This window comes from Dromaius novaehollandiae, chromosome 2 (assembly GCF_036370855.1).
Source record: "Dromaius novaehollandiae isolate bDroNov1 chromosome 2, bDroNov1.hap1, whole genome shotgun sequence".
Taxonomy (NCBI): Eukaryota; Metazoa; Chordata; class Aves; order Casuariiformes; family Dromaiidae; genus Dromaius; species Dromaius novaehollandiae.
The window spans coordinates 31,572,504-31,586,472 of NC_088099.1; the positions used below are offsets into that span (position 1 = coordinate 31,572,504).

The 13,969-nt window shown below is 36.8% G+C and overlaps 1 protein-coding gene across 4 annotated transcripts in view; it reads left to right on the forward strand.

Moving 5' to 3' along the window:
* Nucleotides 1–13,969, forward strand: part of SLC4A7 (solute carrier family 4 member 7) — a 101,521-nt gene that overhangs the window by 23,071 nt on the left and 64,481 nt on the right. Inside the window, exon 1 of one of the 4 annotated variants that reach the window (XM_064506149.1) lies at nucleotides 8,264–8,395. The exons of the other annotated variants lie outside the window; for them this stretch is intronic. Coding sequence (XP_064362219.1) covers nucleotides 8,387–8,395 — 9 coding nt within the window. The 5' untranslated portion in view covers nucleotides 8,264–8,386. Of the gene's footprint in view, nucleotides 1–8,263; nucleotides 8,396–13,969 lie in introns of those variants that run through there. 4 annotated transcript variants of the gene reach the window in all.

A 13,969-nucleotide genomic window follows, 5' to 3' on the forward strand; every position in this document is an offset into this window, starting at 1 on the left:
TTAAGTTGTATTGCATACGTACATGTGTCATTAAGATATCTGATTACAGAAACTTGCTTGATGTAGTAATGCATCCCCCAAGGCTTTAAGGTGTAGTTGAACCTTTTTTATATGCCACAGTTAAAGCAAGTCTTAGCTTCTGTGTAGATGGCAGATGTAGATTTAATAGTATCAGAAAGAAATAGTCTGGAGACTTGATTTCTAACTCCTTAGATAATTCATGCAATTTTTTTTTTTTTTTTTTTAAATTTTTCTACTCTTCCTCTCTTATCTAATATTTGGAGAAAATTCATTTGGCTGCCAGATACAGTTGCCACTGTCTAGATTAAGTGTTGTATTTTTTTGAATGTTCAGAACTCCCTACTAGCTTTAAAGTGCTCAATTACAGATGTCTAGATAAAGTTCCTGAAGCCCTCAGGAACAGCATATTCATTTTGCTGGAAGCCATTTTGGGGTAATATAAGCTCAAAATGTTCAGCGTGGTTTGGTTATTTGTGGGTCTTTTTTTTTGTTTTTGTTTTTTTTGATCTTAGGTCTCTAGTGTTGACAGTGCCTTTTATTTATTTGTCTTAATGTTTGGTTTATCGTGTATTTAGCTTTGTATTTTAGTTTTTGTCTTTCCTGTCTTTTAATGGGATCACTTATGCTCATAAGGATGTCCTAAAGCTGTTGGATCTCATTTCAAGTTCTGGCAGAGATCGCAGGAGGAGGGTTTGTATCTGAGGGCATCACTTGGTATACTGAAGCCAGTTTTAGGGTTCCTAGGACTGTATCAAAAGTGCCATGGTTGCATCTCAATAAGCATGGGTCTGGCGTAAGCTTACTCTGGAAGTTTAGATAGGCTTTAAAAGAAAATGGTGGTAGACTTCTTACTGGCAGGCTTTAGGCAAGGCCAGATATTGTCTTGTCTTCTTGAAGTCAGTGTAGAAGCCAAAAGCTTTGTAACCTCTGTATTGTGTTTTCTGATTTCACTTGAAATCCATCCTTCCTCCAAATCGTATTTGTACTATTTGGTGGTGGTGTACAGATCAAACACTGCATGGAACTGTAGTCTAACTGGTTACATTAGCAGGAGAGGTAACTTCTGTTGCTTATTCCAGAACGATTAAAAATGTCTGTATATTGTTTGGGTGCAATGTTCAGAAAGCACCTTTTTTGATATTTGTTGGCTGGTTAAACTGCCATGCAAACTAAGTTTATAATGTTAATGCTCTTTAAAATAGACAGTTCTAAGTGTCTGTTAAACAAAACAGGTTAATGCATCCAACATGTGGCAGATAAATTAGAATATTCTGATTTATTTATTAAATAACCCCTCAAGTCATGAATTTTTAATGTCCTACAGCATTAGTTTTTTTATTACTCTAAAGAGTAATGTGTGCGTGTCTCCTTTAAAAATATTATCTTGTAGACTCTTTTACTTGCTTATTCTCAAAAGAAGAAGAAAATTGAAAAGAAGTATTTCTTTTGTAGTTAATTTTTTACATCTCAGATTTTTTTTTCTTGTATACTGTCAGTTGAACTTGCATATAAAACACAGGCCATAGTTTAGATAGCCTGCTGTATCAGAATCAACACCTTGCTTTTAAACCACAGCCTCCTAGTCAGACAAAGCAAAAACATTGTTTCTTAGTACATTAGAAAATAAGCTTTTTGTTGAATTTTTTTAATAGAAACAAAACAAGCTTAACTATGTAGTCTTTAATTATGTTCAACAAGACAAATGAGGAAAAGGGTATTCCCTTTTAAAAATTAATACTTTCAGTGATCCTGCCAAAGGAGATTAGGCTAGCTCCTAGAAATTTAAAGTTCTGCCAGCTTTTTTGTCTAGCAACATCTTCCTGAATTGCAGGAGGAAAATGAAAGAATTTGGCAAGAAACTATGTGTCTTTAGAGTACGGTTATGTGGTAAGGCTGAGCTGAACTAATATTTTATGGCCACTGAAGGAGAGGTCTCATCTCCCCCACTTTGTCTTGTCTCCTCCATAAGCTGATTGAACTTGTGAAGCCATCCCTTGCCTCCCTGATCCAACCTTTTTTTTAATCTGGGTTAGTTTTCTGAAATTAACATTACTGAGTTGTGTTTACTCTGAGATCAGGAAAGAATCAGACCTAATGTAAGGCAGGGCTGTTATAGCGTTCGTCTAGAAAATTGTGAGAAGAGGGGAAAGTCACATGAGTGGTATCACTTCATTTCAGTGGTAGCAAGCTGTTAATTTCACCCAGGCTTGGATGTAAAACTACAGTATTTGAGTGTGGCTCTACACAGTCTAACTCGGTCCTGACTGGAGTTGCGATGGTCCTGCCCTTCCTGCTGCCCAGGCCTAATATTCTCACCTCTTCAGTGTACCAGCAGCACTGGACCCAGTAATGAATGGCTTCAGAGCTGAAGTGGCAAAAATATTTTAGGGTTATTTGTCTACCAGATCACTTCCCTGATATTGTTTATTGTGGGTTCAGATGAGTGGCAGTGGTAGCACAAGGAAGGGAATAACAGCCTTCTATTACTCTCTGCCTTGTTAATAAAGTACACTTGAGTTGCTAGAACATTTTTTTTTCTTTTTGGTGGTTGTGAATTTGTCATGGTGGAGGTTTACTAATAGATTGGTAATTAATTGACATTCAGCATGTAACAGTGATAATAGTCTGATGACTGGTATTCATGAAATACATAGATTTCAAATGAGTTGAAGTTATTCAATGTAATATAAGAGATGTTGTTTGCAGGTAGTTTTAAATACAAAATAAATTCCACAAACAACAACACATGAACCCTATATGTTGTCCTGTTTGGAATGCAACAAATTACAGTGAAGTTAAGCTGTTTAAATTGTCATGGTCATTAGCAGGTCCAGAGATTTACTTCCTTCTTGTCTACCTTGTTTTTAAAGAGAAATGTTGTATGCCAGTAAATAGGAACTTGGAGTGCTGACACCTCCTACTTTGTTAGTAGTCCCGCTACGGATGTTGGATACGTTGCTTAACCTTCCTACTATAGTTTGCAGAGCTTTGATTGGTAGGTAGTGATTTTTCTTCATGGTAAGAGTAAATGTGTTTGATTTTACTAGCAAGATGATCTAAATACCTTACAAGAAAAAACAGATAGTTAAAGATGATGGTAATCCCTCCATGACTGGGATGCAATTATATAAATAGAGGAGAACTGAAGAAACAAGGAAAGCTGAAGGTGAAGAGTTAGGTCTTGAATTTATGCGAATTGCTGAGATTGATGATCTTTCACTTTTCTTGAAGAAAAAGATAGGTAGAGGAATAGTCATTCAAAATTACAGCATTCATCGAAAGAGCCAAGTTTTTATTTATTAGCCGTTGATATTCGGTGTGCTTGTTAAGGAACTGTTCTACATGGGCGCAGTTAGATTCAGTTGTATTTGAAGATTCTATCCTAACTGTAATTTGACTTCATTTTTTTTTCCTCCTGAGGATCTACTCTCAGGGAAAGGCTTCTGTATGCCTGTGCTTCAAGTAATGTCAGTACAAAACATAATTTTATCTGTTCTGTATTATGTTGTTTCAAACCTGGACTCATCAGCTATTCATTTCTGTGCCATCTATTATTCCAAGATAAGGATGTTTAAACTTTGCACAGGTGGTTGTAGAACATTTAAACATTTGACCCCTTGGTAAGATGCCCTTAATACTATTAAAACAGTCCTGATTTGTAGTTCTTGTACAGTGATCTAAGACTTATCTGGAATTAAAAAAATAGAATGTCTGTCAAAGCTGCCAAATTGCCTAGAGATGAGCTTATATAAAAGCAAATGATGAAGGATATGTTGTAATTTTAAAGGGAGGGTAGCGGCTTTGAATTTGGGAAGCTACTTTAAAAAAACAAAACAAAACAAAAAGAAAAACAAAAAAAACCCAACCCAAACCCGGCTCAATGCTATTTGCAGGGTGACCACACACTCATACATGTTGAAGTGAAGCTCTTGTCATTGTTCTGTTTGTACACAGTGAATTTCTTCCATCTGTCACTACAGTGGGGTGTTTTTGAGCCCAGAAATAATGCTATACCAAATAAGCTACTCTAAAAATTGACATACACCCCCCCCCTCCAAAAAAAAAAAAATCCATCATTTCACATCCAGATCAGGATTTGGAGGGTGATTACCAAAGTTGTCTGTACAACAGAGCGTATACTAATTTGGCTGTTGATGAGTATTCGGGTTACAGACTTCAGCAGTGTCCTCTCTAGGCAATAAATTTGCAGCTCTTGAAATGATGTGTAATTGTGTGATGTCAGGAGGATTCAAACTAGCAGATCTCCCTGATACTGTCTCAGAATCCTAGTGGCTTCTGGCAGCTAGCTTGCAGTGTCCTGAGAAATCCTGGAGTCAGGCAATGGGATAATACACCGGGGAGTATCTGCACGGAATGCTTCGGATCTTTGTAAACACTCAGTTCCAAGTGTATGTGCTGATACAAAGTGAAGCAAGCTGAAGCGTATTATTCTGACCTACCTCTTGGGAACTAACTGTTATGCAGAAGTTGTATTTTGAAAAATAGTCCTAGGTACACAAACCCATATTCTCATATGGATGATTTTTCTTTCATTAAATGATGAGCCACTGCCTACCGAATTTTGTATTCCCTTGATAAGGGCACTAGCAGCGCCTTAGAGCAATAGCTTATATTTAATTCATGTGTAACAGAAAACTTAGGCAGAAAACAGAAAAACAGCTTCCTGTGTGTTAGTAGGTTCCCAATTAATAAAGAAGTCCTACAAGAGCATCTTAAGTAGTATTTGACATACTGACATTAGACCTTTTTTTTTGTCATGCAATTTGCTGCTGCGTCATCTTAATCCGCCAGCATGTTGCACCTCCTCTGACATCTCCTCTCCCTGCTACACCCTTCAGAAAACTGTCATCTAGAAGTATTATCTCATGGATAAGGAGTTCTTGTTTTTGATACCTGCTTCTAGAGAGATACACTATTTTTTTAAAATCATGAAGAAAACTAGCAATGAACTGAGCTTCACTCTGCCCCCCCCCCCCCCACCTCCCCAAATTGGGTGGAAAAGGAGATCCTCTTTAACACAGGGGCTGCATTGTTAGAAAAGAATGTAACGTTCATTTCATATGACTTGTTCACATAAGGAAGGATTGAGTTTGGGTTATGGATGCAGCTCTACATCCCTCCCTCAAACACAAGATTTTGAAATATTAGTAGAAAGCTCATACCAGATTTACCAATTTGTAAGGCTAGACGTGTGTACATCAGTATGGCCTCTTGCAAGTGAATCACCAGTTTCTTTGTGCTTAGAGCTGGCTAGGTGCCAACCAGTTTCAGTCTGAAAGCACTGTGCTTAAGCTAATGTGGTAAATCCTGCCTAGTAAAGCTACTTGACTTAAAATAAAAACGTGCTTGAGCCCTGCCAGCTTAGAAAGTCAGCTCAAGCACAGCTCTGTCTTCTATGGACTCTGCAGACCCCACAATAAAGCAGTTCACTGACTGGGGTAATAGTTGCCCTTTCATTTTTAGAGCAAAATGTAGAGGATGGGAATCTGTGGCTGCAATAGTGCGTGCTGTTTGCTGATGTATTAACAGTAGTGTTTCTGTAAGATGTGATAGGCTGTATTTTAATTCAATTTTAATGCTCCAGAACCTAGTTATAAGAAGTGGCATGAAAATTGCTCTTTTAATCCATTGTAGTGTTTTCTGCACTCTACCAGATGGTTAACAGAGGGTTTGGAATTAGTCCTACTTTAGTTAATTTTGAGGGATTTTTTTTTAGTGGAGGTCTGTATACTGCTTTTGAGGACATTAAAGACTATGTATTGCTTTCAAAAGATTAAAATTTGTGCAAAGAGCTAGGAGCTTATAAATATCTTTTTCTGTCTGGAGATAGATTTACTGCAACTAAAACTTTTTCTGGATCCGGCTTTCTAAGAAAGTGCTTTTATAGCTGGAAATAAGCTGAAATAAGTGGTACTTGAAGGGGTTTAAAAGTGAAAATTAGGAAGGAAATATTTATGTATGTTTCATGATAACTTCTGTTTCTTTTTTGATTAAAAAACCCCTTGTGCACTTTTTAAAGATTTTTTTTTGTGGATTATCATTGCATATGGTTGAAATCCTGCTGCAGCACAAGTTGTTTTGCTCTGAGTTCTCACAGTGTTGCCACAGAACACGTTCAAGGACATGATAATTTCGAATATATTTGACTGCAATTTGTTTTAGAGTACTGACTTCTGTAGTTAAGCATGTTGAGCCAGTTGCAGTTTTAGATTGCTACGGTGTTCTTTATGTAATGTGAAGCCTTTACCAGGTATTTACTTTTTGGTAAGAACAGACTTTTATCACACAAAGCATTTTTGTTATGGGACTTGGGCGGGGGGGGGGGGAGGGGACCCTCCCCCCCAATGCTATTTGAAAAGACTTGTTTGGTTTTTTTAGAATGTTGGCTTTTGAGCTTGGCTCTCTGTGTGTATGTTCTTTATTTTCTTTTTTTTTTTAAAAAAAAGTAAAGTTTTTGAGTGGTTTTTTTATTTTGTCCTAAGACTGAGTGACTGTTATCTAGGAATTGTTTGATTACAGGCTAGATCTCATAAGATTTCAGTAAACCTCTTCAGTAATTTTTAAGTTCCCAAGTTAAGTAAGTATTCTTTCCAAAATTAAAAAAAAAAAAAAAATCCTTGCCCCCTGTTCCAAAAGAGCAGACTGCCTCCTTCACCCCGCCCCCACACTAAAAGACCCAAACAAACCAACTTTGCACTCTTTGTATAGTGTAGGAATTGAAATACTTTGTTTTCATATGGATTTATGCTAAGGCAGACTGCTTTAAAATCCTGGTGAACCAACCCGGAATACTTTGAGCATAGCTGCTTAAGTATTCGTCTGAGTAGCTGAAGGACTTTGTATAAATCTGTGCTCCACATGAGGAAAAGATTAGGCTTGGTTTAGGATGCTGAATTTGCTGAATTGAAAAGAGAACTAGGAGCTAGGATATTTGGTATTTTTGTTTAACTTGTTTTTCCTATGCGAAGTGTTCGGTTTACGGGCATTTACACATAGCAACAGAGAGGCCCTTCAGTAACTTGGAGGATAGAAGATTCTCTAGAAGGAAGAGATGGCAGCTTAATTTTAATGTGAACATGTATTTACAGAAATAGGAGCAAACCACTTTTAAAGTCTCTTGTCAACACTATTGGAGAACGACCTTGGTAGTCTGGTTTGAGAATTTTCTGGAGTGAGAAAGACAGTGATAGGAATTGAATGTGGGCTCTTCTTTCTTGGGAAAGTCTTCTAATTTCTGAGCTACTATGTGATAAATATCATCTTTGGAGTTGCATAGTATATTTCTTTGTCTGGTGGTATTTGACTCAAATTTATAAACAGCATGTTATTTTGTTTTGCCCAAGCTGTTCTCTTCTTTTTTGGTTGGGAGGGGAGTGCTAGTTCAGCAATACTAGAATTCTCATCATCCAAGAAGTATGAATGAAAAAAGAAAAAAGAGCAAGGAAGGTGGTGTCATGCTGTAAGTTAAGTTATTTATAACGCCCTTAAGAGCCTGCATGTTACATGATGGAACAAGGAGGTTTAGGTATGGCAGTGATGACTGGAAGAGTGAAATGAAGCTCTGAATTTGATATGGTAGACTGCAGAATACATTTTCCTAAGGTTGTTTTAAGCAAACAAAAAATCTCTTGAGAGCTACTCATATCATACCTGAAAGTGAGAGTCTCATTTTGATCTGGAAGAAGGCATGAAAGTAATTACTGCTAGTAGCATGGCTTTTTTTTTTTTTTTACCTCTTCAAAAGAAAAAATACATAAGAAGAATTTTTTAGTAATCCCTGGTTTATTTTGTTGAGGAAGAATATATGGCTTGTGCTGGAAAAACTGCCTTTGGAATGAATATTCAGTGAAGGGTCAATAATATGGCTATAAACATGCTTAGCAGATGTTTTGACTTGTAGGTTGTTCCATTCTAGGAGCTGAGGTACAAATGTGCTTTCAATTCATAGTGCTAATGAAGTCTTGGATCTGAGCAAAAATACACTGTTGGAGCTGTTCGTAGCTGCTGTTGATGCAGAAAATGTTAAATCTCAAACTTGGTTTCAGTTCCTTTTTTGGTATTCTCTAAGCTGGAATTGAAGGCATGTCGTATTGCCATTCTGCTGTTGTGTGACCCTGTGGTAGCTGTAATCAGTGGCTTGGGAGATGAGGGAGACTTGTGAGATAGCGATTGGCTGTGGGACTGGGGAGCAGTTTCCCGGAGTACATCTGTGTAAAGCAGAGTGAGCTAAAGCAGTCATGTATGCGCAGTCGCTGGTATCTTGGGAGATTCATTACAGTGTCTTGTACAAGGGCAATCTCTATTTCTACATATTAGCATTGAAGAAGCTCACCCAGGGAAGAAAATGCAACCTGTATGTAAATAGCAACTGTTTAACTTAATAATGGTTTGAATGTGTTTTGATACAAGTGATATTTAGCAGCTTGCATCTCAGAGTGGTGGACTATGTTGGGCTTGTTAGTTATGCAAGAAATCTCTGAAAGATCTAGTAGTAGAAATAATACTTGAAGTACAGATTTCTGTTATATAGGAGATTTTCTGTGTAACTAGAACTGTTTAATGGTACTAAATGGCTTTATCTGAAAAGAAAACATTCTTTTAAAATCAGAGTATACTGCCAGATTTTAAGAGGGTTTTTTGAATAATTTTTGACTCAGCTTTTCTTAATTTGAAGGTTATTGACTATGGCTTTGAGTTGCTTTATGAGCAATTCTCTGCAAGTATAGTGGGGAAGTTTCTGGTGACAAATCTTGAAATAGCCTAGTGATTGTTCCTTTTGACCTCTCTCAGAAAACAACAACAACAAAGCAATGAACTTAATGAGTTTGTAACTCGGACAAAATGTTTGTGGAGGTAATGGTGTTCAGACTTCAGTGTTGTAGCTATAGAACTCCCTTTATAGAGATTTCTACAATGAAGCAATGAACTTTAATAGTGTTATGAGTTATTGTTTTATTCTTGAATGGGTAGCCTTTGTCACTGACATTTAACTGCAAATACAGTGTGTAACAGAAGTAATTACTTTAGAGCCCAGCAGAAACTAAAATTTATGGGGTGGAATTTTCCTAAAACTTAAAGCTTGAAAGAGCCCTGTAGTGTTTTATAAAACAAACAAACAAACCTATAAAAAGATTGCTAAGCTTACTATATTCCTTTTATGAACATAATAAGAGTTTCATTTAGACACTTTAAAATGGATCTAATTGCAATGATCTTGTCTGTTAGGGGCTGTGTAGTACAGTGATTGATTTCTGATATCCAGTATGGTGCTGCCTTCAACTCTGGACACAGAACTCTCTCAGGCATATGTATGTCAGTAGGGACTGTTATTTAAATCAGTACTAGTTAAAGCTGATTTAATACTCAAAGGTAATCTGCTCTCTTAGCATTTAAAAGACAAGGCAAAGATCTATTTCCTGCATATTCAACTATGAGAGAAGGGGCCAAGTTGTAGTAGTTGAAGTTGTTACTAGATTTCTGTTAATGAAATCCAACATTTTAGGAAGTCATGGATGGTTCCCTGTGTTAATGTTTTGCTTTTATCAAACTCTTATAAGACTTGCACAGCATTTTGTCCTTTCCCCCTTCCCTATCCCTAATTCCTGGACATGCACACATGGCTTTTCTGCTTAAGTGTAAGCTAAAGTGACAACTGTATCTTAAATGAAAAGTCATTCAAGCCTCAAAAATTTAAAATGTGTATTTTTCTGAAGGTAAGAAGGAATGGTATATTCTGTTCTGATCTCTTTTTGTTCCCTTTCATTGAGGTGATTAGCTATAAGAATTCTACTAGTTTACATGCTGTATTTGTAGGATTGTTCAATTTGGAAGCAGTGCATTGTAGATACAGTATATTTCTCTGAGGGCTGTGCTTCAAAATGTAGAGAAAATGAAGTTGTTTGGCTGTTGGGCGACTGATTTTTTTGGGCTGTAATTTTAGAAATAATTGATCTGAATGGAGCTATGAATCTTTTGAATTAAATGTAGTGCTGTGAAGCAGTGATACAATGCAACTTCATAAAATCATGGCTGTGTTGTTCAATATGCAACTTGATATGTTGGATTGGAGACAGCACTTGCTAATTTTATGTACAGCGTTAACTCTTCTGGCTCAAAGAACACTTGAATTCAAACAGACTTCTGATTTTAGTTGAATGTATTGCATTTTAGTCAGTGCTCTTAAACTCGGTGTTAATCAAGACATCACTTCACCTTCTGTTCATTCTATCCTTTTTTTCCTCTTTTTTAGACAAACTGTGAGAAGTCTTTCCTTCAGTGTTTATGCCTCCTTTTCTTCCTGCCTCTTTCTCCCTATTTCAGTTTTCATTGTGATTTGTACGTGACTTTGTTCATCGTCTAAAGACTAATGTGTGATTTATGTGGGACATGGTTTGTCTTATAGGTTGTAGTTCTTAGCATGATAGGGACTTGATTAGTGCCTTGTAAAACTACTGAAACAAAAAAACTATTTATAAAAAAATTAAATATATTCCTATGTAGGAAACAAAATGTATTAAGCTATTAAGCTATTAACTCATTTAGAATTGCTTTCCCCAAAAGTCATGCAGATTATTGTGACTTTTTTTTGTGCATTTTTTTCTTCAGTCTTCCACAAAAGTTTTGAAGAAACAGAAGTAAATAAAAATTCTGGAGAGTTACTGAAGTACCCACATATTTGTCCAAAGTGAGCGTTCGTATAGTTCCTACATTTTCTGTGAATCTTTTAGAAGGGAATAGTTCAACCTTCAGTTTTTGGGAGGATAAACTGAGCAGTTAATTAGAGGATCAGTTAGCTAGAAAAAATTCTTGAAATATTCCTAACTTACTTCATTATAGCTATGGTCTTGCTGAAATACGTGTCAAACTTTCCTGTAAGGCTCTGAGTATCGCTGTGATTAGAGAGAGCATTTACATGTGAGGATAATTGTGTAACATAGCAATTGTGTAACCACAGATAAAATTCCCAGGAAAAAGGGCAACAAAAAGAAACCCAAACCAAAACAACTTGGGCAGTATTTGAGTTGGTAGTGCTTGGGCAATAGCTGCTGTTGCGATGGTGGAAAAAAATCTGGAAAACAGCTGTTCCTGTGCAAATGAGATCATAGCAAATAGGAGCAAGGAGAATCTATCAATAGTGTCTTTCCTATTTTAAAACTGGAAAGTGTTCTGTTTGGGAATTATTATTAATGTTATTCTCATCTGTGTATGTTTAAAGGGCAAGACTAGCTAGAAGTTGTATGCCAACAGAATGAAATAGGCCCCATTTATACTCAGCACACTTTAATTTGGGGAAATTCTGAAGAAACAATATTGCCGTGTCGGTGATCATGTGCCCAAATAACTTATTTAAAATGCATTTATAGGATAACTTGTACAATTCTGCGAAAGACTATTTAATAGGCTGAATGATATCCTCACTTTTCCCTATGAAGAAAGAAATAATTTTTCACATCCTGTTTGTCTTATAAGGAAGCAGCCGTCTCTGCTGCTCTCCTCTCCACAATGGATGCAGTTGACCTCTGACTTAAAAGCAGAATCGGTTTGGAGAAGTAAAACAATGTATTTAGGACTTCTCAAGTGCTGCTCTTAGCCATTCCTGCAGCTGACCCATGTCAGAAGCCCTTGTTATGTTGCTCACTTCTACCTCAGGCTAGTCAGTGCTCTGTGAGGGCTGCGGTGAGAACTGAAGTAGAGACCCTAGTGTTGGCGATTGCCTGAGGTGGAGTGGTTGTCGTCAAGCTCTGCTTAGAGTAGTCACAGATGACATTAACGAAAATACTTCTCTGGGTTCTTACCTATATTTACTTTCAGGATTGCCATCACTGTGGACTTACAGCCCTATCAAACTGGGAGATACTTCAGGAAATATTTTGAGGTAGACAAGACCAGTGTATTGGTGCTTATTAGTTTGCAGTTCTGGGAGACAACATGTGTAGAGAGAGTGGCTGTATGGAGATGCAAATTGGAGATGCATTTTATTTCCTGTCTTTGTGGAGTGTTATGTGTGCTTAGAACAGAAATCCAGGCTTCTGTAACAACAATCCATTGAAATATATGAAAATGTCATGAATTACCCTACCGGTTCTTAATTATTTCAAACAATAAATTTCAGTAGCTGTGTGACAATGCAAATGAGTTGTGTGTGTACATTTGTGTGTATAATTATATGTGTATATATGTATGTGTACTATATATGTGCATATAATTTATGTATATTATGTAATACATATATATAATATATGTATATATTTTATGTATATTATACATTATGTATTATTATGTATATAATAATGCCAGTCTTTTATTTTTATATGGATAAATAGATGTGGAAAACGGTTGCAAAATCATATTTTGTAGATCTTATTTTTGTGAGGTTTGTAGACAAAATAAGTTCTTAATTTCTTTTTCTATCTAAGCTTTCATTTGTAAAGCAGAGCAATGTTTGTTTTTTTGATTTGCTTTTGTTTTTAAGCTGGAGCCTCGAAAGCAATCACCTCTGTCTTACGAATATGGATGCAAGTTCAACAAAGTAAGGGGTGATAATACAATAATTACTGATTTGATTGGCTCTGCTTCCTAGGTCTTGGTAAGCTAACATTGTGAATTCTGTTTGCACTGATTTTTTTTCATTTACTGGGAAGTTTTTGTAGGCATCTGCTGCTGTATCCTCTCGGAGACAGGATGCTGGGTTGGATGGACTGTTTGGTTTGATTCAGCATAGCTGCTCCTACGTACTGATGATGTAAATATGAAGAGCAAAATGCACAGTGCAAAAACTCTCATATGTTGTTGATCTTGGTATGTAAATGAACAGTAGTGTACTATATAGATTTACCATTTAGGTCTATAAGCAGTATGTGCTCATCTTTTGTGAGATAAGGTTTATTGGTGCCCCATTCCAGCCAAAGAGCTGAATCCCACCTGCCAGATCTGGCATCTCTTAAGACATAAATGAGTTCACAAACTTGGAAGAATTATTGTCCTGTCGAACCCTCCCTTCCCCCCCCCCCCCCCCATGGAAAAAGGAAAGGCAAGTGTTTGCCTTCTGCTCAAGCCAGAGAGGTTATGGGATAGGATTATAATCACAGAGCATTACATTGGTCTGATCCAATGGTGTGCACAGTTGTGACAGAACAGTATTAAAAGGAAAGGTTTTAAACTCTTGGCCAAAAACAGATGCATTACAAACAGACCTGAAGATGACAAAACCCTCTTTTAGCAAGTGCAGCTACTTGAATATCTGCTACAGTGAAGGTTCCTAGCAGCAAGAAAGTGGTGAGCCTGAGCTGACAAAAAGGTAAACTCTGTCTCCAAGAACTGCTAGAAGAAATCCTTTTGTGTGTCATCTCCTATGCACTACTTCCTCCTGCGAACACCAGAGCTATCTTTTCTAGGGCTTCAACTAGTTCTCCAGCTGTGTTGGAGAAGAACTTTTGTGTTGAGGGGATATAAATGGGGCAGAGGAGCATTGACTTAGCTAAGTAATGGTTTCAAATGTTATGTTCAAATTCTTCTCAATACAACTAATGTATTACTTATATGTTTCAAAAGTTAACAGTATCAGTCATTTGTGTGATCACTGTCTATCACCAGAATGAGAGAACTGAGTGAATTAGACTTTAAGTATCTTAAAAATGTGTTGCTAGTAAGATGCATATCTTGTAAATGGTTATTCAGTAATGCAGTTTGGCACTCTGCCCATCTGAAGTTATGCAGTCACATACACATGACAGACATGAGGCAAGTTGCATGGTGAGAAGAGATTGCACAGATAACAGTGGAAAGTTTCCTTTAGATTTAATTTTTTATGCGTCATATCTGTGCCAATCCAACAGACAGTAACTAATGTGTGCTGTTGGAGGCTGACAACCTAATCCCTGCAAACTTCAATTTTTTCTGTAATGTTTCATACAATTTAGACTTGATT